At 36.0% G+C, this 27,939-nt stretch overlaps 1 protein-coding gene across 2 annotated transcripts; it reads left to right on the plus strand.

Moving 5' to 3' along the window:
- On the plus strand, positions 1-27,747 carry LOC149933692 (uncharacterized). 2 transcript variants are annotated; one of them, XM_090155818.1, is made up of 9 exons: positions 1-120; positions 14,164-14,562; positions 23,477-23,694; positions 23,762-23,977; positions 24,060-24,232; positions 24,645-24,870; positions 24,951-25,067; positions 25,133-25,234; positions 27,414-27,747. In XM_090155818.1, the coding sequence occupies exons 2-9, from the start codon at positions 14,190-14,192 to the stop codon at positions 27,729-27,731; spliced, it is 1,743 nt and encodes a 580-aa protein (XP_090011944.1). In that variant the 5' UTR covers positions 1-120; positions 14,164-14,189; the 3' UTR covers positions 27,732-27,747. The 2 variants fall into 2 exon arrangements, with proteins under 2 accessions (XP_090011944.1, XP_090011945.1); XM_090155819.1 differs by lacking the exon at positions 27,414-27,747 and adding an exon at positions 25,659-25,859.
- The last annotated feature ends 192 nt before the right edge of the window (positions 27,748-27,939 follow it).

A 27,939-nucleotide genomic window follows, 5' to 3' on the forward strand; every position in this document is an offset into this window, starting at 1 on the left:
AAATGTACGGTTTTATAATCTCGGATAAATAATGCTAAAGAGTATGGATTTTATTTCATTTTATCGTGGTTAAATGATAGATGAACGAGTGATGTGTCCAGAATTAGCTGCTTAATAAAGGTGTGTATAACTTCTCGAAATTAGTTAAATTATTGGCCAAAATGACCCTACAAATGTTTGTTTTAAATTATCGGCCAAAATGACCCTACAAATGTTTGTTTTGTAAGTTGAAGTTTCAGCAGTTATAAAGTTATTTCGCCACCGTTTCCTCGAATGAAACGAGAGCTTATTTAAAATTGGCATTGCTTAATTGGGCTTTTTAGGGGTGCCGTTTAATTAAAGCGAGGCATAAAATTAACCCTTTTTTGAGTCCGAAATTACAAGATACCACCCGTTATTTTCTACGGAAATAATTTTTGGATACAGTAGGACTCGCGAGGGACAGAAACTGTATGGAAAATCAAGGGGGGTGCATCAATATACGGGTTTCGACGATTTTCCGAAACGGCTCGTCGTACGTGGGCGACTCACATGTTATTTGGGGTATATGGGTGGATGTCAGAAGCCAAATGATCAGGTAGCGGCTCAAGTACATTATAATTATTAGCAAAAATGTTTTAATATTTATTATAAATTATATTTACGTATATATTATTAACCTAGTATATAATATGAAATTAATTAATGTATTATAATTATTCTTAGCATTTATATTATTCATGATTTAATATATATCTGTAATAAAATATCATAAACCTCCATACGTCTTAGCAGAGGTTCATAATAAAACCCTTCGGGGGAAGTATTCCATTTCTCGTTGAACCTATGTTATTTTGATGATAGATCATTCTGCGAGAGTTAAAAAACCGCGGGCGCTTTCCATTGGTTCTAAGTATTATGACGTATTTTGGGAAAACAAAGTAGTACCGGAGGTAATCACCGGGTGGCTTTGAGGCTTTAAAAATAAAATGGTGTCTTTAGACCCAGCTGGAGGCCACAATTATAAATTGATTTACGGTTTTTCGTTATAAATTAAATTTACAAGTTAATGTAATGTAATTTTTACGTTAAAGGTTGTTTAACTAATTAAGTTAAAAAATAAAAATGAAACAATGACAGGGATCTTTGTCAGAAATGAAACTTGGGCATGTAGTCTTGAGGACATGGTAATTATGCCACTTTTGTTGAGGATAAAGAGTAGGGTTTTCGAGCCGGTTCTAGGCCATATACTTAGTAAGGCCACCACCCGCGAGTACAGTGGAAGACCACTGCTCCCCCTGATTGATCCCAGGTCATATACAGTGGAAGGCCGCCACCCGGCGGTGAACAGGTAAGCCTGCACCGCCGAGGGTGACGATGAAGCGATACTTAGGCGGTGAAAGGCAGGGGTGATGAAGAAGGGTAAACACTTAGGTGGTGTACAGCCAAAGGCAGAGGTGGTGCTGGTGGTGAACGTGTAAAGACGGGGTGGTGAATATGAAAAGACTGTATCCTCCTAAACCGGGTAGTGAACAATACAGTAACCCTCCTTTTTGAACACCTGGAGAAAGGATCTTGATTGACATGTAATGAAGCGCGTACGATTCTCTGGTAAAACGGTATATATTATTCTTTGCGAGGATAGAGTTAACTACGATATAAGAAATAAACATCATTTTAATTTGTAAATTAAATTAACCCAGTGAGGGTTCCCTCTCCGAAATACTTCATGTACCCAAAATTGGACCGCAAGTTTTTTCTTTTTAGGGGAATTTCTATGGGAGTTTAACATTACTATAAAGCTAATTGGTCCATTTTAGGGTACTTTTGGTCCGAAATAGGGCCGGTAATGGTGACTTTGGTCGCGTTAACGGTACTTTTGGTCCAATTGGTCCATTTTTGGTTACATCAGAAAAGCAGTTGGAAAAACGAAGAGCCGTAATTTTACCACTCCTACACCCCAATATCTATAATTCCAAACAATGCCTTTTCCCTGTAACTATGATCTTCCAATCCTCTCTTTAATTTAGTGGATACAAGGTTATATCAAATTAATGTGAAAAAATAATGGATTGAAGGTGTGGAATAAGTAAACGTTATCTGAAACACTCCGGTAAAACGGTATATATTATTCCTTGCGAGGATAGAGTTAACTACGATATAAGAAATAAACATTATTTTAATTTGCAAATTAAATTAAAATTTTAATTTTAGACCTAAATGGTGTAGGGTGTCCAAAGGTTACTGAATTAGATGAAGACGAGCCCATGTTTTCGTCGTCGTCGAAGATTTGTCCTCCAAATAATTCGGCTTCAAGCCACTCCGAGGTTCGTGGATTACGTCCGCGGAACATTTTAAAGGAAAAAAAATATCCTGCTTTGTTTGCAAATTAGGAACGGTAGTTCCATTATGCACATCGTGGATACCCTTTTATAGGTACCAAGGGGTTTTGCCCATAGTTGTAAAATAATGTGAGTAAAGGTTGTGCAGTGTACTTCATCCTAACGAGACCATGTAGTTAGCTGGTTTTTAGGATGTGGATAGGACTATTCATACTAGATATAGTGGGGGAAAACAATAATTTGCAAAGTTCTCCTACTGTTGTGGAAAAACCATCAGGTGTTCGCTAGTTTTCGATGAACAACGAGAGATGAACAGTGAAAAGATTTCTTAATGCATTTGGGATAATTCGTCGTAGAAACCACCTGTTGAAAATTGTAGCCCTAATTATCATTAATTTAAACTTAATTTGTAAACCATAATTTGTAACTGACGTAGTAATTATTTAGTATTTGTTAGCATTAAGTTAATTCATAATTTTCTGTATTTAGTTTAAGTTGTCCAGGTACTATGTATCGTACTATCTTTGAGAAAACGGGAAACTAGCGAGGGAACGGAGGGCTCTTTGTAACAGGAATTTCACCAAGTGGTGCAATCCCATTCCAAGCTAGTGACGTAGCGGCGCTGGCCACCGGGTTGCTTAAAGATATTTGGTCAGCGCTATCTTCTTCGCTCCTTATATGGGCATGGAATGCGGGTAGAGCCCCCGTTCCTGAACTGCGTGAACCCCGAAAATTTTAGGGCACCAAAGAAAGGGTTTCGGTAGGACACGTTTCCTCAGTTGGATTTTTGAAACAGAGCGGACAACAACCGGTGCTCACTTGTGCGTTTTAGTATTCGGTTGTTGAGTATTTAACTAACTTAAATTTGTAACTTTGTAACTTTCAACTCACCAGTTTATTAAACTTCTTTTCATTCTTAATCAAATACCAGTTTGTGATTTTATTATACCTAAAAGAGTAAGTTGCGCTTTGGTGTTCGTTTTTCAGTCGGCGGACACTTATCATAAAATTGCTCTCCCATATATCAACCAGGGTGGATTATAAATTCTACACCACCCTCCTTAATCGTCCCCACTTTTTACACACAATCCTTAGGGATTTGTGTGTATTACGATCACCTACTGTGTAGCCGCCGCCGCCGCTGCCGTACACACGATTGCTCGCGGTACGTTAGTGGTACAAAGGCGATTGATATCTCAATCGATAGGCACTATTATAGCCTCGACGGGATTTTCGTAATTTTGGGATCGGAGCCCGAGAAGTTGGGCAAATGCCCAATTTACTATTTTTTGTGGTTTCGCTTTGTGTGGTTGATATTTTATTTAAAATTAAGTCCGATAACGTTAAAAAAATATTTTTGGTTAGGTTAGGATTCAGCGGATATACAACTTCTGTTATATCAGTAAATATTAAATTTAAGTATAGTTTCCAGGATAATTTTAGGGACCCCAATTTTCGCGGTTTTCTATTTTCGCCTAAAAGTCTACATAACGTTCCTTAATTTAAGTCCGATTTTCATGAGAGTTATATTTTTGAATAGCTGTGGTTTCCCTTAAACCTAGGTTTGCAATTACGTTGCTTATATTTAATTCTAAGTGAGGTTTTTTTGGACAGCGTATACGGACCCCCGCAACTTCCGACATTGTAAATCCGCGTGTCTATAGAGTTCTAAACGCCAGTTTCCCTCTCGCATTTTTCAAGGCCGTTCGCGCCGAGCTTTCAACGTGTTCCCAGAAGTAAAAATAAGTGTTACCCCCAACGTTTAACGCACGTTTAACGCCCTTTTTACGCACGTCGTACGACGGGAAGTAGGTTAGTAAGATTTGATCAAAAAACACCAGTTTTGTTACTTCTAGGCCCATTCGAGCTTAGGTTGCAGCCGCGTTGGAAAAAGTTAATTTTAAGTGAGTTAATTAGCCATTTCGCGTCATACCTGAATTCTTTACGCGCTGAAGCTATATTCGCATTCCATTGAAAGCCTGCCTGAAATAAGAATAACGTATGGACAGGCGCGTAAAAAATAAGTGTGACCCTAAATATTTGTTATGCCCAGAAGTTAAGAATAAGTGTGCCACTAAATATTTTTTTGACCAGCTGCCGTACACACGATTACTTGCGGTATGTTAGTGGTACAAAGGCGATTGATATCTCAATCGGTAGGCACTATTATATCCTCTACGGGATTTTCGTAATTTTTGGGATCGGAGCCCGAGAAGTGGGGCATTTCCCCACTTTAGTGTTTTTGATCGATTTTCAATTAAATGTACCCCACCACCCGAGTGCCAATTGATAGAGGTGCCATCTAACCCGTTCGCGTTTCGCTACATTATTTTCAAAACCAGGTAACTCGAAACGCTTGGTTTTTATACAAATTAATTTAAATGATAGAGGTGCCATCTAACTCTTTCGCGTTTCGCTACATTATTTCCAAAACCAGGTAACTCGGAAAACTTGGTTTTTATAAAAATTAAATTAAATGAACGTGTTTGCGTTTCGCTACCTTATTTCCAAAACCAGGTAACTCGAAACGCTTGGTTTTTATACAAATTAATTTAAATGAACGTGTTCGCGTTTCGCCACCTTATTTCCAAAACCAGGTAATTCTATGTAAACTAAGTTTTAAAACCAAATTTTTCCCTTGTCCTCCTTTATGCCTTTATTTTGGTTATTATGTGAATCACGTGGTTAGATTCTGTCCACTTTATATTTCAAGACCTAAGAAAATTTAGACAAAACAATATGACCGCTGTTTCCTATAGTAACTTTATACAGGGTCTTTTTTTTTGCTCGGAAAAGTGTTTTTTTTTCAAAAACTATTTATAGTACCGATTTCAAATTTGGAAGGTCAATTCTCTATACCGGGGGACATCAGTTTGAGAAATTTGAGCGTTTTCGGTAATGTTTTTCACCAATTTTGAAAAATTATTTTTCGACCACTAGGTGCGAGATAAAAAATTTCTATTATAAAGTTGTAGGCCGTCATCGAAAACCCTTAAAAATTGTTCACTCGACGAAAAACAACTTATTTATCAGTGAAAATTCGAGCTTGAAAAATTTACAAGTTGGTGAAGCCAAATTACGATTGTTTGAAACGATAATTGAAAAGGGAACAAGTCTAATACAAACGTAGTAGAGTTTTCACACTTGAAAAAATGTACACGTTTGGTTTTTAAATGCAGATATTTTATTCACATAAATTTTTACAAAACATTTTCAATAATATCACCATTGGCTGCAACACAGGTTTGTGCGCGGAAAATTAAGTTCTCAAACGCTTTCTCTACCATTTCTGGTGTGACGTCTCGGCAAGCACTGATTATTCGTCTAATGAGTTCCTCCCTAGTTTCAATGGGCGTGGCGTATACCTTTGCTTTAACGAATCCCCAGAGAAAATAATCCAGCGGTGTTAGGTCAGGTGACCTTGCTGGCCAATGCACTGGACCATTTCTCCCTATCCACCTTTCAGGAAACTCGTTGTTGAGGTGCTCAGTTACTTGCCGGGAAAAATGCGGAGGGGCGCCATCTTGCTGAAACCACAACTGACGTCTTTCAGCCAATGGAAGGTCGTCGATTGCGTCACTCAGTTCGTTCTGTAGAAAATGTAAATACCTTTGGCCGTTGAGGTTCGTCGGCAGGAAAAAGGGACCAATCAAACGGTTTCCAACAAGTCCAACCCAAACATTGACCCGTTCAAATTGAACCTGGTGATGATATTCAAAACCCCAATGTGGGTTGATGTCAGACCAAAGATGGCTGTTTTGATGATTAAAGGGCCCATCTCTAGAAAATGACGCTTCGTCGGAGAACAAAACATGGCGCAAAAATTGTCTATCTTCTTGGACAGCATTTAGTAACCAGTTGCTAAATTCATAACGTCTTTGATGGTCTCCGTCAATTAGTCCTTGGTGGAGCGTAGCTCTGTATGGGTGATAGCGATTCTTACGAAGAATTTTCCACACACGATTTGCAGAACAACCCAAATCAGCAGCGGCGTTAACGCAACTGTGACGAGGATATGCCACAAAGTACGCGAGTACATTGTTCTCGAAGTCTAAATCCGGTTGACCCAATCCGCGAAACCTAGGTTGCAAGTTACCAAATTGATTGAAATCGTGAATTGCTCGTCTTACTGTATTTACAGATGGTACTCCATTTGGATGTCTTTTAACCAAAGTTTCAACTGGATTAGGTAATTCGGTTTCAATTATCGTTTCAAACAATCGTAATTTGGCTTCACCAACTTGTAAATTTTTCAAGCTCGAATTTTCACTGATAAATAAATTGTTTTTCGTCGAGTGAACAATTTTTAAGGGTTTTCGATGACGGCCTACAACTTTATAATAGAAATTTTTTATCTCGCACCTAGTGGTCGAAAAAGAATTTTTCAAAATTGGTGAAAAACATTACCGAAAACGCTCAAATTTCTCAAACTGATGTCCCCCGGTATAGAGAATTGATCTTCCAAATTTGAAATCGGTACTATAAATAGTTTTTGAAAAAAAACACTTTTCCGAGCAAAAAAAAAGACCCTGTATAGCATTTTGATAAGCGATTGAACGTTGATATCGTATTTAATATCACTTTTGGAATAAATTACTAATTATCGTAGAGATTAAATCATTTGAGATTCATATCGGTATTTGATGTTTGCTATCGATTAAATGTGACTAAAAGATTAAAGTAAATAATTTGAGAAATTTTTATTGCGGGAAATTGCAAAATTTATTCAATCGCAAATACTGTTTTGAAGTACAAACAATTATAGTTGTCATTTGCCTACAAAAATTAAAACTTAATAATGTCAAATTATTGTAAGCTTCAGTTATTGATTCGATATTTAAATTAAACTTATTGTTCTATTTAATGTGTCGGCACTCTCACTCAGTTATGGAGTTCAGTTAGGGACATTTTGGAATTTTCTCCAAAGCGCACGTGTGTTGATGATTGACATAAAGGAGAAAAAGTGGGGACGATTAAGGAGGGTGGTTTCTACGACGAATTATCCCAAATGCATTAAGAAATTTTTCACTGTTCATCTCTCGTTGTTCATCGAAAACTAGCGAACACCTGATGGTTTTTCCACAACAGTAGGGGAACTTTGCAAATTATTGTTTTCCCCCACTATATCTAGTATGAATAGTCCTATCCACATCCTAAAAACCAGCTAACTAACAACTATGGGCAAAACCCCTTGGTACCTATAAAAGGGGATCCACGATGTGCATAATGGAACTACCGTTCCTAATTTGCAAACAAAGCAGGATATTTTTTTCTTTAAAATGGTCAGCGGAAGTAATCCACGAACCTCGGAGTGGCTTGAAGCCAAATTATTTGGAGGACAAATCTTCGACGATGACGAAAACATGGGACGGTCTTCATCTAATTCAGTTACCTTCGGACACCCTACACCATTTAGGTCTATAATTAAAATTTTAATTTAATTTGCAAATTAAAATAATGTTTATTTCTTATATCGTAGTTAACTCTATCCTCGCAAGGAATAATATATACCGTTTTACCGGAGTGTTTCAGATAACGTTTACTTATTCCACACCTTCAATCCATTTATTTTCACAATAATTTGATAGAACCTTGTATCCACTAAATAAAAGAAAGGATTGGAAGATCATAGTTACAGGGAAAAAGCATTGTTTGGAATTATAGATATTGGGGTGTAGAGTGGTAAAATTACGGCTCTTCGTTTTTCCAAATGCTTTTCTGATGTGACCAAAAATGGACCCGAATGGACCAAAAGTACCCTAAAAGTGACCAAAGTCACCATTACCGGGATGTTCACCACCCTGCCTTTCTCCACCTAAGTATTACATCACGAACCCTTCATCGTCACCCTCGGCGGTGCAGGCTTGGCTGTTCACCGCTGGGTGGCGGCCTTCCACTGTATATGACCTGGGATCAACCAGGGGGAGCAGTGGTCTTCCACTGTACTCGCGGGTAGTGAGGGAGGTGCGTGGGTACGGGTGGTGGCCTAACACTGTATATGGCCTAGAACCGGCTCGAAACCCCTACTATAAAGTATGTAGTTTTTTAGCTTTGGCTGCATGTATTATAATATTAATTTTAACTGGTTTTCATTAAAAAAATGCTATAAATGTTTTTGTTGAAGACTGTTCCAAAAAATTACCATCAACTGAAGGAAAATAAATTAACAATATTGCAAAACCAGAGACAAACTCTTATTTAGAAACAACCAGACCTTTTTCTGTTTTGTATCTAGAATAATGACAATAATAATCTAATAGTGGATATATACTTTAAAATATTAATTAAAATAATATAAATATTATACATTACATGAAGTCAATAACTAAACCTTTAATATACTTCAAATATATTCCAAAAGTCACAGGTAGCGATTAGTTGGAGTGTTATTTTGTTGGAAAATGTTAAAAACACATACAGGGTAAGTTATTTTTTATAACATTGTGGAAGCTAAGTTTTAAAATTAAATCAACTATTGCACAGTTTGAAATATTCAATTTGCACGCTACGCACGTTTCGACTCGATCGCACGAGTCTTCGTCAGGCACTAAAAATAATATTTGTTTCTTAGCAACAAACAATATACAGAGTGTCTTCATTTGATTGGCCCAGGCATTTTTTTCAAAAACTATACCTTCTAGAAATGTGAAATTTTCAGTATGAACTCTCTCGTTGGAGATCGTTGTTATATGTGAATTGTAGAAAAATCGTGAAATTTTCCACGGTTTTAGAATTTGTAGTTTTTGAACGCTAGGTGGTAGACGAAAAGATTCAATGAGTAAGTTGTAGAGCATACTCGAAAACCTTTAATGGAGCTGGTATGGTTAAAATCGTACATTTTATCACGGAAATAATTGGTCATGAAAAATAACAAGTCGGTACTACCCAAATGTTTTTAAGCCTCATGTTATTGTAATGATTGTCTGTGAAAAATGAACATGTTTTGAGCCAAATCATTGTTTTACCTTAAAAAATTAAGTGTTAGAACAAGTGCAATTTTATAAGGAGCTGCAGTACAAAAAGTTGGTGTTTTTTATTAAACAATAAAAAGTAGTTTTTAGGGTCTACAAAATGTCTAATTTATGCCAACTGAATTTCCGTAAGCTTTTTTTTTGCACTTATGATTCGTTTAAAATGTGGGTCCGTTTTAGTATTTAAAGTGCCACCGCTTTGTTTGAAAAACATTATCTCTACGTAATCCGGTAAAAAAAGTATGAATCGTTTTACTCGTGAACAGCGGTCCAGGATGGTAGAGTTATACTACGGTGATGGTCATCGAAACGCACTTTTAACAAGTCGGTTGTTTCAAATGTTATATCCTGACAGTCAACCAAATCACCACACTATTTTCTGAGCTGTTGCTGACTTCGAAGGAGACTGCAATATGAATCCCAGACTCCGCGGACCTGGACGTCATAATATGGAAGACACAGTCATCGCCTACTTTGTCGCTTACTCTCGAGCAAGTATATGAATGGAATGCTCCGATTTGGACTTGTCAAAATATTATGTCTGGAGTGTCCTTAACCACCATAAATTTCACCGATTTCGTGCCACGCTCCACCAAGCACTCCACGATGGTATTCAGCGCCTTAGGTTGGATTTCGGTAACTGGTTCAGTACCTGGCGTCCGACGAGTGTCCCTTTAGAAGGGACGGTCCATTTAACCGCCAGAATAACCATATGTGGAGCGATGTAGATCCGCACTCGGGTTTTCCACATCACAATCAAGTACAATTCCGTTTAAACGTCAGGGCAGGTCTACTAGGAGATCGCGTCATTGGCCATTTTTTCTTCCGAATCGGCTTAATGGGATGAGCTACTTGGCTTTTCTACGAAATGAAGTAGCAGAAGCATTGGAAGATGTCCCTTTAGTCGATCTGCCACACCTTTGGTTCTTGCATGACGGTGCACCTCCTCACCAGGAACGACATGTGGTGCAATACCTCAACACCGAGTTCCCTGAGCGTTGGATTGGGAAGAATGGTCCAGTGCGATGGCCTCCCAGGTCCCCAGATTTGACACCGCTGAACTTTTACCTGTAGGTATTCGTCAAGGATCAAGTATACAAGACGCCAGTCACTAGCGAACACGACTTGGGCCAGAAATCATTGCAGCGTTCGAAATCGTTACTCCAGATATAGTCCGTGGTTCGTTCCAGAATATGCTTCATCGCGGACGGTGGCATTATTGAACCGTATTTGTAAAAAACTTTCTGTAATTCCTTATTATAATAATTGCACTTGTTCTAACACTTTATTTGTAAAAGTAAAACAATGATTTGGCTCAAAACATGTTTCACGGACAATCATTACAATAACATGAGGCGTAAAAACCAACTTGTTATTTTTCATGATCTATTATTTCAGTGACAAAATGTACGATTTTGACCATACCAACTTCATTTCAGGTTGTAGAGTATGCTCTACAACTTACTTATTGAAACTTTTCATCTACCACCTAGCGTTCAAAAACGAAAAATTCTAAATCCGTGAAAAGGTTCACGATTTTTCTGAAATTCACAAATAACAACGATCTCCACCGAGAGAGTACATACTGAAAATTTCACATTTCTAGAAGGTATAGTGTTTGAGAAAAATGCCTGTGTCGATCAAATGAAGACATCCTGTAGGCTGTAGATCTTTCCTCAAGACAACGGAACGAAAAAAATACCAATGACAATTATAAAGGAAAGCAATACAATATACAAGCATGAGGCAAGGGGGGAAGTTTATAAAAGGGATTTGTGAGGGGATATACGATAGTGTAGCGGACCATCTTCACCGTTAATTTGTTTATTAATTTTTTCAATTTGATAATTTCAAACGACTCACGCATGTTTAACATAAACCTATTTTTAGTACTTTTGACGAGTGTGACGTCCCTAGTGTTAAACGTATGACCTTGCTGTTTGGTATGGTCATAGAGGAACTTTCCCCAGAAGAGAGAATGTTAAAGAAACGAGTTAACGCTTGAGGCAGGTGTCTTCCAACCCCCTCCCCTTTTTTTGACGTCATCGACTGCTCTCGTCGGAGTGAGAGACGGGGCAAAACTTTTTACTGCGCAGAAGCAAATTTTGTCTCGTTTTCGTAGAGGAACTATCGTCTGATTCAAAATAATACGCCTTAAAAACCGAAGTATTTCGTAGCTTATGAAAGTTTATTCGTGTTTTTAACAATAAAATAATGCCGAAAAATAAGAGTTGCTGCTTTAAAGACTGCCGAAATGATTCAAGATTAGCGTAAGGTGTTCATTTGAAAGATATACGTCAGGAGACAAATCGCTTCTTGAACAAGCTTCTAGCCATTGTTTGCTACGGTTTAATTGGGTTTTTGACTTTGGAAATGTGTATAATTTTAAATTGGATCCAACATTAATTTTTAAAGTACTAGTACAATTACTATAACAACATTTTTTTATGAGAACCATTTTTCAAATAAAGCTAGCCAGGGAATGAATATCTACAGCATTTAAAGAAGGCGCTGGGAAAATTCCACCGTGGTCAATGAGCATGCGCAGTGCGAGAAGGAAAGACCTTGAAATGCTCTCCCCACTCTTAGAGGGGCTTAAGAAAGGGGAAAGACAATTCGAAACCCCGGCGCTGAGTTCGTGCACGGCGCCTATCTCGTCAGTCTCTCCTGGGGATAGTTCCTCTATGGTATGGTCAGCCCCCGCTGATTTCTCAAATCTTTTCAGCCGAATATCGGCTTCTTGTTCTTTAATTCGTGTCTTAAGATTGCGGCGAGTTTGACCAATGTACGCCATGCCGCACCTGCATTCTAATTTGTATACCCCGGTTTCTCCAACAAATCCACTTTATCTTTTCGTGAAGGTCAAATTTGATTAATTTTCCTTATCGGCTGGAATATAGGTACTACTCCATTATTGCTGAAAATGTGGCCTATTTTTTGGCTAGTATCTGTGTATGGCAAAACTATAATTTTTTTAACTTTTAAAAAAGATGATTTTAATTTGGGGCCATTAAGTGTTTCTAATTTATTTAAATAATGTTTTTCATTAAAATATTATATTGTATTAAGATATAATCATGACAAAGCTGAAGGCAATGAACTTTTAAAGAACAGAAATAGATATTATTATGGCCATGCTGAAGTTCAAGCCAATTAAAAATAAATAGGAAATTATTTTGCAGTGTATATTATTTAAGTTTTTTTTACTTTCAATACAATTATATTTGGAAATAAATTTTGGTTTTAATTAAAATACAATTTATTATAAAACAAACTATGGTAATTACATACACAATTATAAACGGTAAGGTATGAAATCCTATGTTTAAACTCATCTGGGCATTTTTTTTCATTGTTTTTATTTGACATAAATTTAATATTTATATTTATATTAAATAAATTGATGGTTCTAGTAGGATAAGAAACATTTGTACGAAACAAGTTTTAAATATATAATTAACCTCATAATTAATATAATTATCTTGATGCATTTTCAATCCTGGATGTTGCGTATTAACATTAGAAATCTTGAATTATTTACCTTGTCAATTCTTTCACTTATGATTCTTTGTAGAATTCCTATAAATTGTATTTCGTGATAAGGTGAAGTTTTTAGAAAAACAACCAAATTATTTTCCCAATATTTTGAAATACATTTTCCATTCACACTCTTTCCTATTTTAAAAGATATTAAAATATTTTAGTAAATTAAATATTTAACTTATTATAAAGTATACCTTTTATAATTCTATCGGCAATGTTAAACGTCATCCAAGATACGTTATTTTAAACCTCTTTATGTATGCCTACCGCAGACGACAGGCGGCATACTCGTGTATGGTGTAGAATCAAGGTTTTTAAAAATCGTGCAAGCACTACTGGTGTAGGATTATCACCATTCGCGAGTAGGATGCGTTTGTATTCCGCCACGTGTAAGTAGAGCCTGTGAGTACCGCGGAATGTTCTATCACGAATAAACCGAAGTGGAATACTTCCACCGAAGGGGTTTATTATGAACTTCTGGACTTAGATTTAAATCACCGAAATTTTCATAGTTCCTAGATAACTAAATTCCCTCAAATTGGCATTAGCTTTATTAGGCTTTTAGGTGTGCCGTTTAATTTCATATCACATCGTTATCTTTTAATATGATTTTGAAATTATGTTTTATATATAGTCCGGTAATCAAGGCTTAAAATTTCTCCGAAATTTATGTTACTAGAAAATATTTTCGTATTCAGTAGGACTCGCGAGGGACATAAACCGTGTTGAAAATCAGGGTTTTTTTTCCAACGGATCTTGATAGAAAATATGTTGGACGAGACTACTCACCACACAGGCGTAGAACCGGATAGCTATATAATAAATAGAAACTTAATTTACTCAACATTTAGCATTAATTCATTTTAATTATGACTTAATATTATTAGCTTGTATCTAAAACGTTAAAAAAAAGCGAATGAGCGTGCATAGTACGAAGTCCCTTAGCCTATTACAATGCTGTTACAAGATTTATATTCTTTGGTATGTTTTTATGTTAATAAATTGTGTTATTAATACTTATTTAGTTATTTTTAATTAGGAAAGGTAAAATTTCATAAACTATAAGACACTTCAAAAGATAACCAAGGTAAATTTAGTATTTTAAATCATAATTTTAAGGGTTTGACAAGGTTTTTTAAACTAAAACAATTTTGAGGGTTTGTAACAGCATGGTTTAACGTTGTACATACGCGTGATTTCTGTCGTGTGCCCATGTTTGGCAAAGCGTCCTAAATGTGTTTAAGTTATGTAAAGGTTAGCTGTTTTCTTTAGCCATATAACTTAAATTCCGCTTAACCGAATTATTATAGCGTAATATATTTTTACAGACCAATTACGTCGTATAAAAACCAACATGAATGAACTTGAGAAGCTACTGACGAAACGAGAAAGGATGAGACTTCAAACCAATAAATTACTGACTGAGGTCGAAAGGGAAATCCAAAAGACTAGGGCACCTGACTTCGTAGCCACTTTGCAGGGCTTATTGGAAGTCCTCGAGGATAAAGACACCAGGCTATCCGACTTGAACGACCGAATAGAGAGTCACTTGAAGGACAAGAGCGAATTAGATGACGATGTTTGTGTCAGTGAAAACTTGAAAGAAAAATTAATCAAATGCAAATCCAGGATCAAATCAGCCTGCAAGGATGTCCGAAATAGAAATTATTTTACATTAAGAAAGGAGCACAATTTCTTACCAGAAACTAAGGTGAAGAAGGAAACAGGTAAATTTCATAAGCCAGAAATACAGTGTTTTTAAAACCAATGAGGTTGATAGTGTCCGTAGCATCCCATGTAGTACAAAGTAGTCGGCGCGACTGCTACGAATTTCTTCGGGAAGACTGTGTCGGATGTGCTGTCCATTCAGTGGCAACTGAAGAGTCGGGATTTCCTACCCAGCCTACTGTTGGCCGACTCATTTTAGATATACTGTCGGCCCGACAGTATAACGACCCTTTACCGACTCAGATTTGTTAGGTTGGCCGGCAGTCGGCATCAAACTATATGATTTGAAAAAGCCCTCAATACGACTGTAGAGCCGACCTAGTAAAGTTTCCCTTTCACAACTAGCGATTTCTACGTCAGTCTACTGCAGTTTTATACCTGGTTTTCAGTCGTCGGCCTACACTACTAAACACAAGTCTTTTGGTCTTTGCCCCTATATGGATATTTTGAACCGTCAATTTATACAATCGGTTAACCCTAATTTGTCTTGCAGATTGTAAGGTCAACAATTATCTATATAGCTACAAGGTTTTGCCAAAACTGTATATATAAATTCCAAACTTACAAAAATAAAATTTATAATACAAACTATATTTATTAAAAAACGTTTAAAAAGTAAATATGGTAAGTTAAAAATTTGAGATCTTTTGATAAAGGATAACAATCTTTGTCCTATATGGCTTGCACGTGCATTTTTTACAGGGTGCTACTACAAAAATGTTACGTTTAATTATCTAAATTATTTAAAATCATTTTCTTAAGACTTTAAAGAACAAAATAGTTAAAATAACATGGATTATGGAAATTTGGCAAATCCATGTACATCAAACTAAAATTTAAATAAAATTCCACTATTGCACAGTTTTAAAATAAATAGTGGATTTTTCTTTAAGACTTATATACATTAGAAATAAATCGCTTAGGTTGTGATTGCCACTGTCGAATTTTATATTCGATAACAAATGATAATTTCAGCAAATTATAAGTTACCTTCTAATAAAGGATTATAAATATTATTTTGGATATGTATCACAGGTGTTACTTTCAGCATCCAATTAAAAAAATAAGAACGTGAGAACTACAATAAATGTATAAATAGTTCCCGTGAGTTCGGAGTCTTAAAATAATACTCATTGAATATATCATGGGGTTATAACAGTTCAAATTAGAACTAAGAACTTGTTTTTTAACTAAAGGGGATTTTAAAGAAATATTTAGGGCGTGTTTCACATGTGCCTTTAAAATGATCTATTCCTTATCATCTCCATTTTTTCTTTCATCCCTCCCTCCTTCTCGATCCTTTGTGTTTCACCCAAGCTTTCATAACTTGTTCGACATCATATTCCTTTGCGGAACTGCGTCTGAAATTAAATAGAGGCAGACAGCTTGAATATTTATCACATTTTGACAGATCATATTACCAATGATAGCGGCCTTTAGTTTTAATTCCCGGAAGGCAATTTTGCCATTGGCACCGTTCCAATTCATTTGAACAGCTAGTTCATGAGCAATGGTGTTTTTAAAAATTCTTCTTCTTGCATCATTTAAATGTCTTCCTCCCCAAGATCCCAATAACATTACCTAAAGATTTAAATTTTATTTATTAACAAGTTAATACTATAACCATATTCTGTTATAAAGGTATCGGAAATCAATTGTCCAGTTGAAAATAGGAATTAATTATGGGATATATTTCCCAAAGTTTACGTTAAGATACGTTCGAAAGAGTTGTCGTAACTAACGTTAGACTAATGACTAGACGTTGCCCGTTTTCAAAATGACACTGACTATTGTAAGGAAGAGAGCAAAGGCCTAAACATTGGTCTTTCGCCGTTTAAATCTTATCTCTACGTAACATATTCTAATCTTCCACATCAATTTTATTTTGAATTATAAAACCAAAAATATTATTTAATATTAAACTTTTTCGAGAAGAAAGTAGTCCGACTTTCCGCGACAATCCGCCCGAATCCCGAAACAAAGACTGCGCTTGGACTCCTGTTGCGCGTTCTGATTCTTCCGAACATAACGGTTTTCCCTCGAAAGTGTATCACGTGGCATATGTATGACCTTGCCCTTCTGTAGCTGTTTAGAAGTGTAGCTGCGTAGGTGGAACCGTGGAAATAGTGTTTGGGCCAATTCCGATCGGCACTTTCTATGGGAGACTTTGGAATTTTAAAAGTGAATGTGCTAGCCGTCGTTGCAGCTCTAATATAGTAGAAACATGTCTCTTAATTAGTAATATAAATAAATGGCGATATTCAGATGTCTCTTAAGTATAGTTTACAAAATATAACTGTTAGATCGAAAACCGTCAAATATAAGAGGCCGTCGTACTTCAACGGAATAGCACAGTAGCGTAGACAAGGGGGGTTTCCGTGTCAAAACAACTCCCTTGGGCCTACCTTTGACTCTACTAAATTTCCACTCCCTTTCCAACCCCTATGGCCCCCTCTTAATATTTACATACATGAACCCGTGCCTTGGCAAATTTCTGGCTACGCCACTGGAATAGCAAATACCAACCCAATTTTAACCACTCAAAGAAGTATTGGTGTAAGGTCGGGCTTTAAGGCGAAACGTCGTGTGTGAAGTCTTCAGTCGGAAAACCCTACAATATTTTGACCAGAGTATTGCCTAGACGTAATTTTACATTCTAATTTCTACAGTCGGCAAAGAGTAAAAAAATTGGAGCAATATTATTATCTGTAATAAAAATATTTGTCGGTATTACCGACTTTAAATTTAGAGGTGGAAAAAAAGTCGGCAAATGCGACTTATCTGAAACTGACTGTCGGAGAGCCCGACTCATGCGTAACTATTTGAACAACAGACGGCAAAGAGTAGGAAAATTGGACCACATTTTTTCACGTATTTCATATGTCGGGCTTGAGTCGGTTGCAGTCGGGAGAACCGACCTGACTGTTATCCGATTATCAGACTCTTAACCGACTACTAACCGACAGTGCTGTGCTACATGGGATGTCCTGTAAAGAGCATTTGGTATTTATATGACACACTAAGTTTCTCCTTGCATTTTATCATATTCAGATCATATCTTTACCGTAATATTTATATTAAAAATAAATGTAAAAGTATAAAAAAATATTTGAGCATTCATAAATTTTTATTCGAGTCCTTTTCTCAATGTTTTGGTCCACCTTTTTCGTAAAGATTTCCCATTGTCTCACTGGTAAATTGTGCATTAGTTTTTGTCTTAAGTTATTACCACTCGGAGATCTTGGGATTTTGGTGCGAGATTCATTTGGCAATCAGGGAGAAAGGAAGAAGGTTGACTAACAAAGAATAGGATTCTCAAACTTGAGATATAAAACCACTCTTTATTGACATACACAAGATGATATACATGAACACTAACACTCAGACAGGATTGGCTACCATTTATGGGAGGTTAAACCAAAAAGGATTAGAGAAGGACAAGAAATGTGGGGCGCATTGGGTCCCAGACGGAAATTCGTAAGGGTGGAGTGACATTATCGTCGTGAAATATTGTCGCGTGTCACTAGCGTCGTCCACTTTTCTCTCCCCCCCCCCCCGAATTTAGGTAGTGCCCTCTCGTGAGATTCAGTATAGGTAACGTTGGCGCGAAGTTGATAAAACTCGTAGGCTTAGAAGGTTATTTGGATCTATTTCATAAGGAGTTATTATTATTATTGAAAGGGGTGACAAGCCGCGCACTTCGACCCTAGGTCCATTGTGCAACCCACAACCTGTGATTTTAGGTAAAAAGTCCTATTTCCGACACAAAGTTAAGAATTTGTTTGGCCTGGATGTTGAAGAAGTCCTGCGTCTCCAACTGATGCATACTAAGATGCTCGAACCTTTGAGCCGCATAATAGTCACAGCTACAAAGAATGTGAGAGGCAGTTTCCTCCTCAGCCAGGCAAGCCCTACAAATTGGGTTATCACTTATTAAAATAAGATTTAATTGTCTGTTAAGTTGGAAATGGCCTGTAAGTAGGCCAGTTACCAATCTTATATTCGTCTTGGAGAGCGAGAGCAGCGCTTTCGCTCTCTGCCTAGAGGGGCCTGGGATAAACTCTTTGGCCTGCCTATGACCATCCATCTCAAGCCAGAGCTTGAGTGGACGATCCGATATATACTTGGAGACCAGGCTGCGTATCAGGCTACGGGGGATGGGTAGAGCCACTAAACCCAGCTTTTGCATCCACCCTGACCAGGGCGTCAGCCTTATTGTTCCCGTGATGCCCTTTATGACCAGGTTTCCAATAAAGCGGAACTTAATTGTGCGTCCCAAGATAAAAAAGGAGATCTAAACAGCGAAGAACCAGTTTAGAAGTGATACTATACTGGGTAAGAGCATTCAGAGCAGCCTCGCTATCCGAATAGATTTGGATAACCTTCCCACGATGCTTCCTTTTCAGCCAATAGTCGTCGCAAAAGCAAATAGCAGAAATGTTTGCTTGGAAAAAGGTAGCGTAGTCCCCCAGGCTTTCGTAAAAACCATAGTTATTATTAAGACAGTACATCCCCGCGCCTCTACCAGAACTGGTCTTAGATCCATTGGCAAACCAGACCACCTCACCTCTGGCACCGAGGAAATTTTAGACTAATCCATGCGGCTTGGGAAGTAAACCTCAAAAGGCTTACTAAAGTGTAATTTAGCAGCCGATGTGTCAGAACCTTTCTTAAGTAACGGTAGCTGACTAGAAATATTTCGATAGAGCTTGGTGAGGCTGTTGACCCAATTATTAACCTTCCAACACCCATTTTGGTTAAGCCTATATACACCAAAAGCAGCAGCTTCCTCTATAAAAAGATGTAGATTAAGAATATTCAGGTGAACTTCTAGAGAAGCTGTTGGGGCTTTTCTCATAGCTCCTGTAAGGTGCGCAGTTCAGACTGCACCATTTTAAATTAACCCTTGGTCACCAGACCACAGCTGCGTAGGACAGAATGGGTCTGATGATCATAGTATACAGCCAGTATACCACTCTGGGACAAAGGCCCCAGAATTTACTGACTGTACTCCTAATTTTCCAAAATAACATTTCGCCCTTCTTGATAGTATAATCAAGATGTGGTTTCCATGTCAATTCGCCGTCAAGGATGACACCGAGGTATTTCACCTCGGTATTTTCCACAAGATTAGTTCCATGTAAGGAAATATCGTTGAACGATTCCTGGAACCTTTTAAGAGTAAATGGGACCAGGACCATCTTGCTAGGATTAACCGTGAGGATGACCTCTTTGCACCAGGGTTGGCTGATTTAAATCAACTTGATTTAAATCTTTCTTATTATTGAGGCCATTCCGCGAGTGGCGCTGAAACTGATATTTCGCCTGGCGTCCTGTTGGACTGACCATAACAATATTTAGTTGAGGCGGAGTCCGATATAGAACAATGATCGTCCTATATTGAACATCTTTGTTTATCGTTGGAATTTACCAAACACATGATGGACATTTCTTTGAAAAGACCTCACAGTGCAAACGTCCTTTATTGGAGGTCATATAAAGTAAAATCGTCGTGTTTCACACACCATTACAAATTTCAAAGTGAACAAATCGGCTGCTTCATAAGCTATTGGAACTCCCGAATTTGTAAACCGTATAAATAGCTGTGCCTATAAAACGTAACTTTTTTCAAAATGTCTTCGGACGCTAAGAAGAAATCAGCGTGGCTGAACATAGCGAAAATGAGGAGGAAGAGGAAGACTTATTTGATATGAATATTTTTGAATGTTATGCCGACGTTTGTAAAGATTACGCAAAATCAAGAGTTTGCCGCTGAAAAAATTTGATCGCTACGAAACGAGCTTGCGAGGAGTGCGGTAAACCAATGTAACTACAAACCAAGCAATCTACGTCCAAAAAAGAGAATAGAAACCATGAAAGGTCTAGGCGTTTCTGAAAGTCCGTATTGAAAACGAGAAAAGAAAGCAATGTTCCAGATCCCTTTTTATCAGGGGGAATTCGTGGTTAAGTTAAGTTTCCGTGAGATATTACTAACGACCTATGCGATGAGTGAAAACTCGAGCCACTGATTTGCTGCGAAACTTCTCCGGTTAATCAAAAACACTATTACTGACTGGGACAACTATTTGAGGCAAGTCGCCGTCGTCACAGTCAACAAATAGGTGGTAACGGTAATATCGCCGAGATAGACGAATCCAAGTTCGGTCGTCAAAGGTTTCAAAGCGGACATCAAGTGAAAGGTTCCTGGGTTTTCGGTGGGATTTCGGGAATTATTTTATGGTTCAAGTTGCTAAAAGAGCCACTTCAACCCTAATACCCATAACAAAAAATGGGTAAAACGCAAATCAATCATATACAGTAATTGTTGGAAAGCGTACGATGGACTAGAAAAAGATCAAGATTTCCTACATTTGAAAGTAAATCATTCGCTCGGGTTCAAAGACTTGGAAACTGGAGGGCACACCAATTAGATTGAAGGAAAGTGGAATGGTGTTTAAAAATGTTTGCCTAAATTTGGCTTTAAATCAGAATTATTGGAAGGTTATTTAGCTATGGAAATGTTAAAATTTAAAGCAAAACAAGATGGGAAGAGAAATGTTAAAGTATATTGTATACAACCCGTATGAAAATCCACAACAGGAGGAAGGAGAAGAAGCTTGACCGCAAAAATTTATTAAACAATATTATTTATTTATTTTTGTATAAAACCAAACTATTATTTATTTTTGTATAAAACCAAACTATTATTTATTTTTGTTTAAAACCAAACAATATTATTTATTTATTATTGTACAAAACCAAATAACGGGACGTTATTTTGAATATCCATTCAATCATTGTCATTATTTTCTTGATTAAAATACTCTCGACACTAAAATAACTCGATTGAAGTATCACATATTACAGACCATTGGTCGAATAATGGAAGTTTTCCATTATATAGATAAAACTTTGAAATGGCCTCTAAAATAGGATGCTAACCGTCCTTTATTGGAGGCCATTTCAAAGATCTATTTCGTTAAAATAGCCTCCATTCAACCAACGTTGTATTTTAAGGTATGTACGCGCAAAAATACTTTATTTTTCTCTTAAAAACACTAATTTATTCCCAAATAGACTGGATTTCTTCCCCACCAATAAACCCTACTTTTAGCCCTGGTCCCGCTTAGGCACTAAAACATTCGAGTTTTTGATGGTGCTTAGGGCTTAGCACCAATTTTATCGGTCTGGCAATCTTACATTTCGAACGAACTAAAGCGAATTTTTGGGGCAGCCGAGGCCTGTTTCATTTCACTGCGCACTTAAAAGTATGCCTTTTGTATTATTGTATTACGCATTCATTTTCATCGTTTATATTGGGTATTTAAATGCAACCTTTTTTGGAAAAGTAATAAATTTCTCTGGTTGTCTTATACCGAATTTCCTAAATTACCTTTTCGTAAAAAGTAGGCGAAAGTAGTCTTTCTTGCGTCGAGGCCTAAGCATAATAACAACTATATGGCGGGGTAGATTTTTAAAGTCAAATAAACCATCTGAACACTCCCCCTTGTAAAATCTTAGTAAAGATATCTGCGACATTCAACTTTGAAAGCACAAAATGGTACTTTATATCTATGTACTTTGATTTCTGGTTTTCAATAGCGTTATTAGAAAAACAAATAGCGGATTGATTATCGCAATTCAAAGTAATTATCTTACTGTTTCTGAGAGCGCCACACATTCTGCTTCCATTGTTGATAATGAAACCGATATTTGTTTCGTAGTTCGCCATGAAAAAGGTGCTGATCCTTTTTATGCAGCATATCGACAGTTTGATCTTCTTGTATCACAGTCAGATACCCTTTCACTATAAATTTTCAGTTCTAGGTCTAAACCTCTATAATATATTAGTCCAAGATTTGATGTTGACAACAAATACCTCGTTAATTCACAAAGTCGTTGCCAATGTATTAAACCAGGAGTGCGATGACTGAAAACGGGATATCCGTTCTATTTCGCTGTGCCACAAACAGCAAACCCCCAAAAAGCGATTTATTGGTTATGTCTTTCATAATATTCCTGTCATCTTCTGTTGTATGACAATCTTGACAGGTTAGAACTACTCCCATACTGATTAGAATGTTTACAGGTTCTAATACGGTTATATTGAACTTCAGTCCAATTTCTTTGATATACGAAGATTGATGTAATTTCATGGAGCCATTTGATGTTTCTTCAAATTGAACTCTCAACAATTAACGAATAGGGCCTAAAGTCTTCATTTGAATAATAAGTTAAACACTTCTTGTGAAATTTCTTCAGTCTTCGACAAAACTACCAAATAATCGAGGTATATTAATCCGATATGGGAGATAGCATATGCAGTTTGATGCAATGAATTTTCGAAACCCAATATTATTGAAGGGGTTATCCAGTTCATTAAACCAATGGAGTCCACTCTGTTGTAGTCTACATAACGCTTTAAGTATCTTCAGACAATATGTATTGTTATCGACAATTTCGTATCCTAGAATTTTGTTCATGTAGATATCTCAATCAGGTTCTCCATACAGATCTACAACTACTCCAGCCTTAAGCAATGATTAATAATGATAATGAAAAACCTAATAAGTGAGAAATTCACTACTGGTAAAAATGTGGCGTCATAGTCCACACCCTCAACCTGGTCTAAGCCTTGTACCTTAATATTCTGCCATCATAATCCATTTTAATTGTGTACACCCAACGGCAACCAACAGCTTTACGCTCTTTTGGTTTTTCAACAACTTCAGTCACCTTCCTTGGCCCAGAGAAAGGTGACTGAACCTAGAAAATGCTAAAAATATTCATATAAGGATGTTGGAGCTTTGGATTGTCCGGTTTTATGGCATTAGAAGTCGCTCGATGACTTGGGCCTAAGTTGGTGCCTTGGGTATTAGCCTAGCTGATGATGATTATTATTATTAAATAAAGATATTGAAGTAGAAGACATCTCAAGAATGGAAAATTTGCATGTTCAAAATAATCTGATTCCGTCCATTATTCGAACTGAAAATGAAAGTAACACCGAAAATGTGAAAAGTTTTCTTAATAGTGATTGTGAAAATTTAAGAAAAAGTTCAAATGAATCAGACAAGGGACATAATAATAACACCGCAGAAAAGCAACTCGCAAGTAACAGCCAAAATTGGGTAGTTATGACAATAAACATTATTCTGTATTACAATGATGGTTGAAGCTATTTACATATCTTTTCAGGAGTTTAGCTTACCAAAATTTTCGCCTCTGATATCCAGTGCTTTGGAATCTAGAATTCTAAATATCAACCATGACTATTGGAGTGCTTTCGTGCAAGAATGTGGAGCTCATTACGCAAGAGATCCCAAAGTATGCAATCAAAATGTTTACGCACAGATTGGTATGGAAATGACAGCCAGATATTCCTGTTTACAAGCACCAGGACCAAAATCTTGGGTAATTTATATTAATATGGTTTTTAAATTTTTTATTACTATTTTCATGTTCTGTAAATAGGATATTTTTTTTTGTTTTTCAGACTCGGTTTGTCTCTGCCTTAAGTTTGAGGATAAGAAAGGAACGAAACAAAGCATTAAGTGAAAAGACTACTAAAGACCCTAAAGGCTTTTTAAAAAAAGCGAGTGTTGCTGTAAGTGACAATTTATCACAGCCTGGCACATCAACTTCTAAAAAGAGGAACATAAAAAACAGGCAAGTTAAATGGCCTTGTAGAAATATTTGAGTTCAAAAAATTGTTATTTTGGATAAATACCCTCATTTTAGTTAAACTCAATTTTAGTGAGAAGTGGTTATTTTAAAGTTTAAAATGTTTTTATCATTATTTATTTAGTATAGGGTTTTTTGAAGTGAAAATACTAAAATATTTAATAGCCTTTACATGTCAAATTTCATTTTTACTAATATTGTAATATATAGAGTACAAAATGACTATGGCTTAGGAAAATGTTAGAGGTGTTAATTTTATTTTGAATTTATTCAATTTTGTGTTGTAAAACAAATGATATTGGGTATTAGCTCTATTTAAAAAAAATTTATAAACCTAAATTTCAAAACTCTTAAGATCTGTTGATTATTATAGTTATCATAATTATTTATAATTTAGCTGTTCAAGAGGAAACTTTAAAGGAGATATTTTAACTATTAAAAAATATAAAGAAGCTCTTCGTGATCTAAAGAAAGAGTATCGAAAATCCCAAGTTGATTGGAGTGCAGTTCGCGCTTTACTTCGACAAACATTTCAAAATCGCTCTGCATTTTTAAAAAAAATGAAACACCTTGATATGGTTGAACTTTTAAAACATTATCCCTGCTTCGAACATTCAAAAGCGGTATGTATTCAAATTCAAATATTGTTTTTTTTTTGCATATTTTAGATAGTTAATCTATAAAATTACTTTTTTGCATATAGCTTGTTATTGAACTCCGGTTAACCATGGGATCTACGTTATACAACTCATTTTTCGCTAATTTGAAAAAGTTTGTTCAAGTGGTAGTTGATTTAACAAAATTGGACCTCACTTCAAAGGTAAGATTTATATTGTATAATAATTGTAATATAATTGTGATTTTAGCAAACTAAATCTCATTTAGCTGGAGCGAAAACCCTTTGAAGCTTGGGGTGTGTTTGAAAAGAAAATTCAAATTACCAACACTAAAGGAGCAAAGTCTGAAACTATAATAAAAGAAGTATCGGTAAGTTAGTTTTGTAATCTTTCTCACTATGTACAACAAATAAGTAATGTTATAATAAAATTTTTCCATCGACAGATACTTCATGGTACTATTTTTATTTTTAAAAACATTAACGCAAGCTTGTTACATATTAATAGGGGTGTGCAAAATATTTGGTCAGACCAAATAATTCGATCGAATACCAAATCGAATATTCGATTCGTCGAATTGAATAGCGCTTGGAAAAGTTCGCGAATAATCGAATTTTTTGATCAAATAGTCGAATATTCGAAAAGATAGGGAAAAAGTATTTGGTATTTTCAAAACGTTTGCCAACTGGTCGAATAACAGCGGGTCTTTTTCTAATTTGTTGAAGTTCAAGGCCATCCCAGGAGAGCGTAGTGAAATTTCCGAACTAGTCCTTATTTCTGGCACCTCTTTTTAGGCCGCAGCGCCAAGGACCATATAAAGAGTAACTAGCACGTTCATTATCCATACCGTTTGTATTAAAACTTCTTAGCTAAAGGCAGAAGCTGTTTATTCTAGCGCCTATTGGCGTGTTCTCTTTTGTTATGGAAACCAAGTCCAAAACAAAACTAAAAACCGGGAGGAAAGTTGAAGTAAGTAACTTTATGGATTTTTCTGTTTAGAATTTTTGAGTTAACTAAATTAATAATTATTGATTTAAAATTAATATTAAAGCAATTTTTTAATTTGTAACAAAAGATCTGCTCCCTCGCGTTTTACATATATTTAAAAACTTGAAATTTTAATTAAGTGTTTGCAAACTATGAAGTATGTAGCATGTCCATTGATTTTAATTGTAGTTAGTAGTTACTAAAGGTTAAAAGTCGCTAGAAGACTTGGTCCTGGAGTTGTACCTAGGGTATTAGCCTAGTTAAATATTATTATTATTATTTTGCCATGGTACCCAATTAAAATATGTATGATAATTGTATTTTTGTAGGTTACGATTAACTCATTTTGATCAATTCGAAGGAAGGTTGAAAATAAAGACATTTTGTACAACAATTAGAATTAATTTGAATGGTAAGTTAGAGTTTACCACAGTGACGTATTATAAAATTCTGGGCCTGCCTGCAGCCTAAGACAATGGACCTCCTTCAGTGGTTTTTATTAAGAGCCTTAGAGAAGGCTAAGTAAAATTAAAAATTTAAAAGACCATCTTTTAGGACGGGCCCGTCATTATACCACTGATTTACCAAGTTCACCCAGGGAACTTTGTTCTAGGCTATACTGTATTTGGTTTAATATTTTACTATTTTCAAGTAAATCGAACCGTGATTTCAATTACTTTTTTTTGACAAATATGCAAACTATTTGGCTATTTGAAAACCAAATACGTCGACTAATTTGATATTCGAAATACTATTTGGTATTTGATCAGTTAACTGGTCTAAATTTTTGCCCTAAAAATATTCGACCAAATTATTTGACGTTATAAATATTCGATTTGGTATTTGCCGTGCTTTGAAAAAAATATTTGATATTCGATTCGATCCCAAAAAAATGGTATTTGCACACCTCTACATATTAACAATCAATTATAAAAATAATTTTGTATTGACAAGACGCTTGAAAAAGGGGCTAAGGCCCGAAAGCTTGCGTACATTTTTGAAATGTTTTAAAAAAAATAAAAATAGTACCATGAAGTATCTGTGGATGGAAAAATTTTATTATTAAATTAGCTATTAACCATGGTAAGAAAATTAAACATATACGATTAATATAATTAATGTATTGTCGGGTTTTACTATTTTCACGTTATTTCCTCACAAAGCGTTAATTGGTCTTCTATTTTTGAGAATCTCTTCCTACTTAATTTTTTCCACATGCATGCATTATAATGGAGCATTAAAATTAACAGTGGCGTAGACTAGGAGGGATTCCGTCTAAAAAAACCTTTGACTGTACTAAATTGTAACCCCATTTTCGACCTTCCTCTAAACATTTACATACCTCGACCCCATTAACAAATTTCTGGCTACGCCACTGATTATTAAATTACATAAATAATTAAGTTTTAGCATTATTATTAAATTCAATGCTAATTTAATTTTATTCTTACTGAAAATATTTTCAAAATTAAATAGAACAATTGCAATTTTTGACCATGTCTTTATAGTTTGTTTAAAAAATGCTATATGCCAAAAATTAATCATTGCATTTTATAATACAGCCTGAATTATTCGAAGAAGCTTTGGAAAAATTCAAGCAAGGCCATGTTATGGCTATAATATCTTTCCGTGACTGCTCAATTCAAAAGGCTGTAATTCTCGGATTGGGAAGTGTGGTTCCACTTAACGAACAAAATATAGATTTGGTTAACATTCTTCAAATATTAATCGCATATTATTATTCGTTCGAAATCGATTACCCAAAGCCGTATGTTCAGGCGATGGGCCTTCTAGGGAAATTTGTTCTTGGACACAAATTTTATAAATTAGGCACTAAAGCCGTTAAAATGGCAATGGAAATCAAACAAATTTGGAAATAAACGTTTTTAACTTTGCTTTATTATAACTTCTTAATTACATTTGTTTTTACACACAAATTGGGGTAGATGTATGATCACTGAGCCTCGGTTATGTAGCCTTCACTGAACTAAATTTCTTACATTATTGCTCCCGTCTTACCTCCGAGACCCGAGCTTAATTATTTGTGGAGGTTGGAGACGATATTTTTTTATCATTCGCAGGCTGGAC

The sequence above is a fragment of the Leiobunum rupestre genome, chromosome 8 (genome assembly GCF_980474605.1).
Source record: "Leiobunum rupestre chromosome 8, qqLeiRupe1.1.hap1, whole genome shotgun sequence".
NCBI lineage: Eukaryota > Metazoa > Arthropoda > Arachnida > Opiliones > Sclerosomatidae > Leiobunum > Leiobunum rupestre.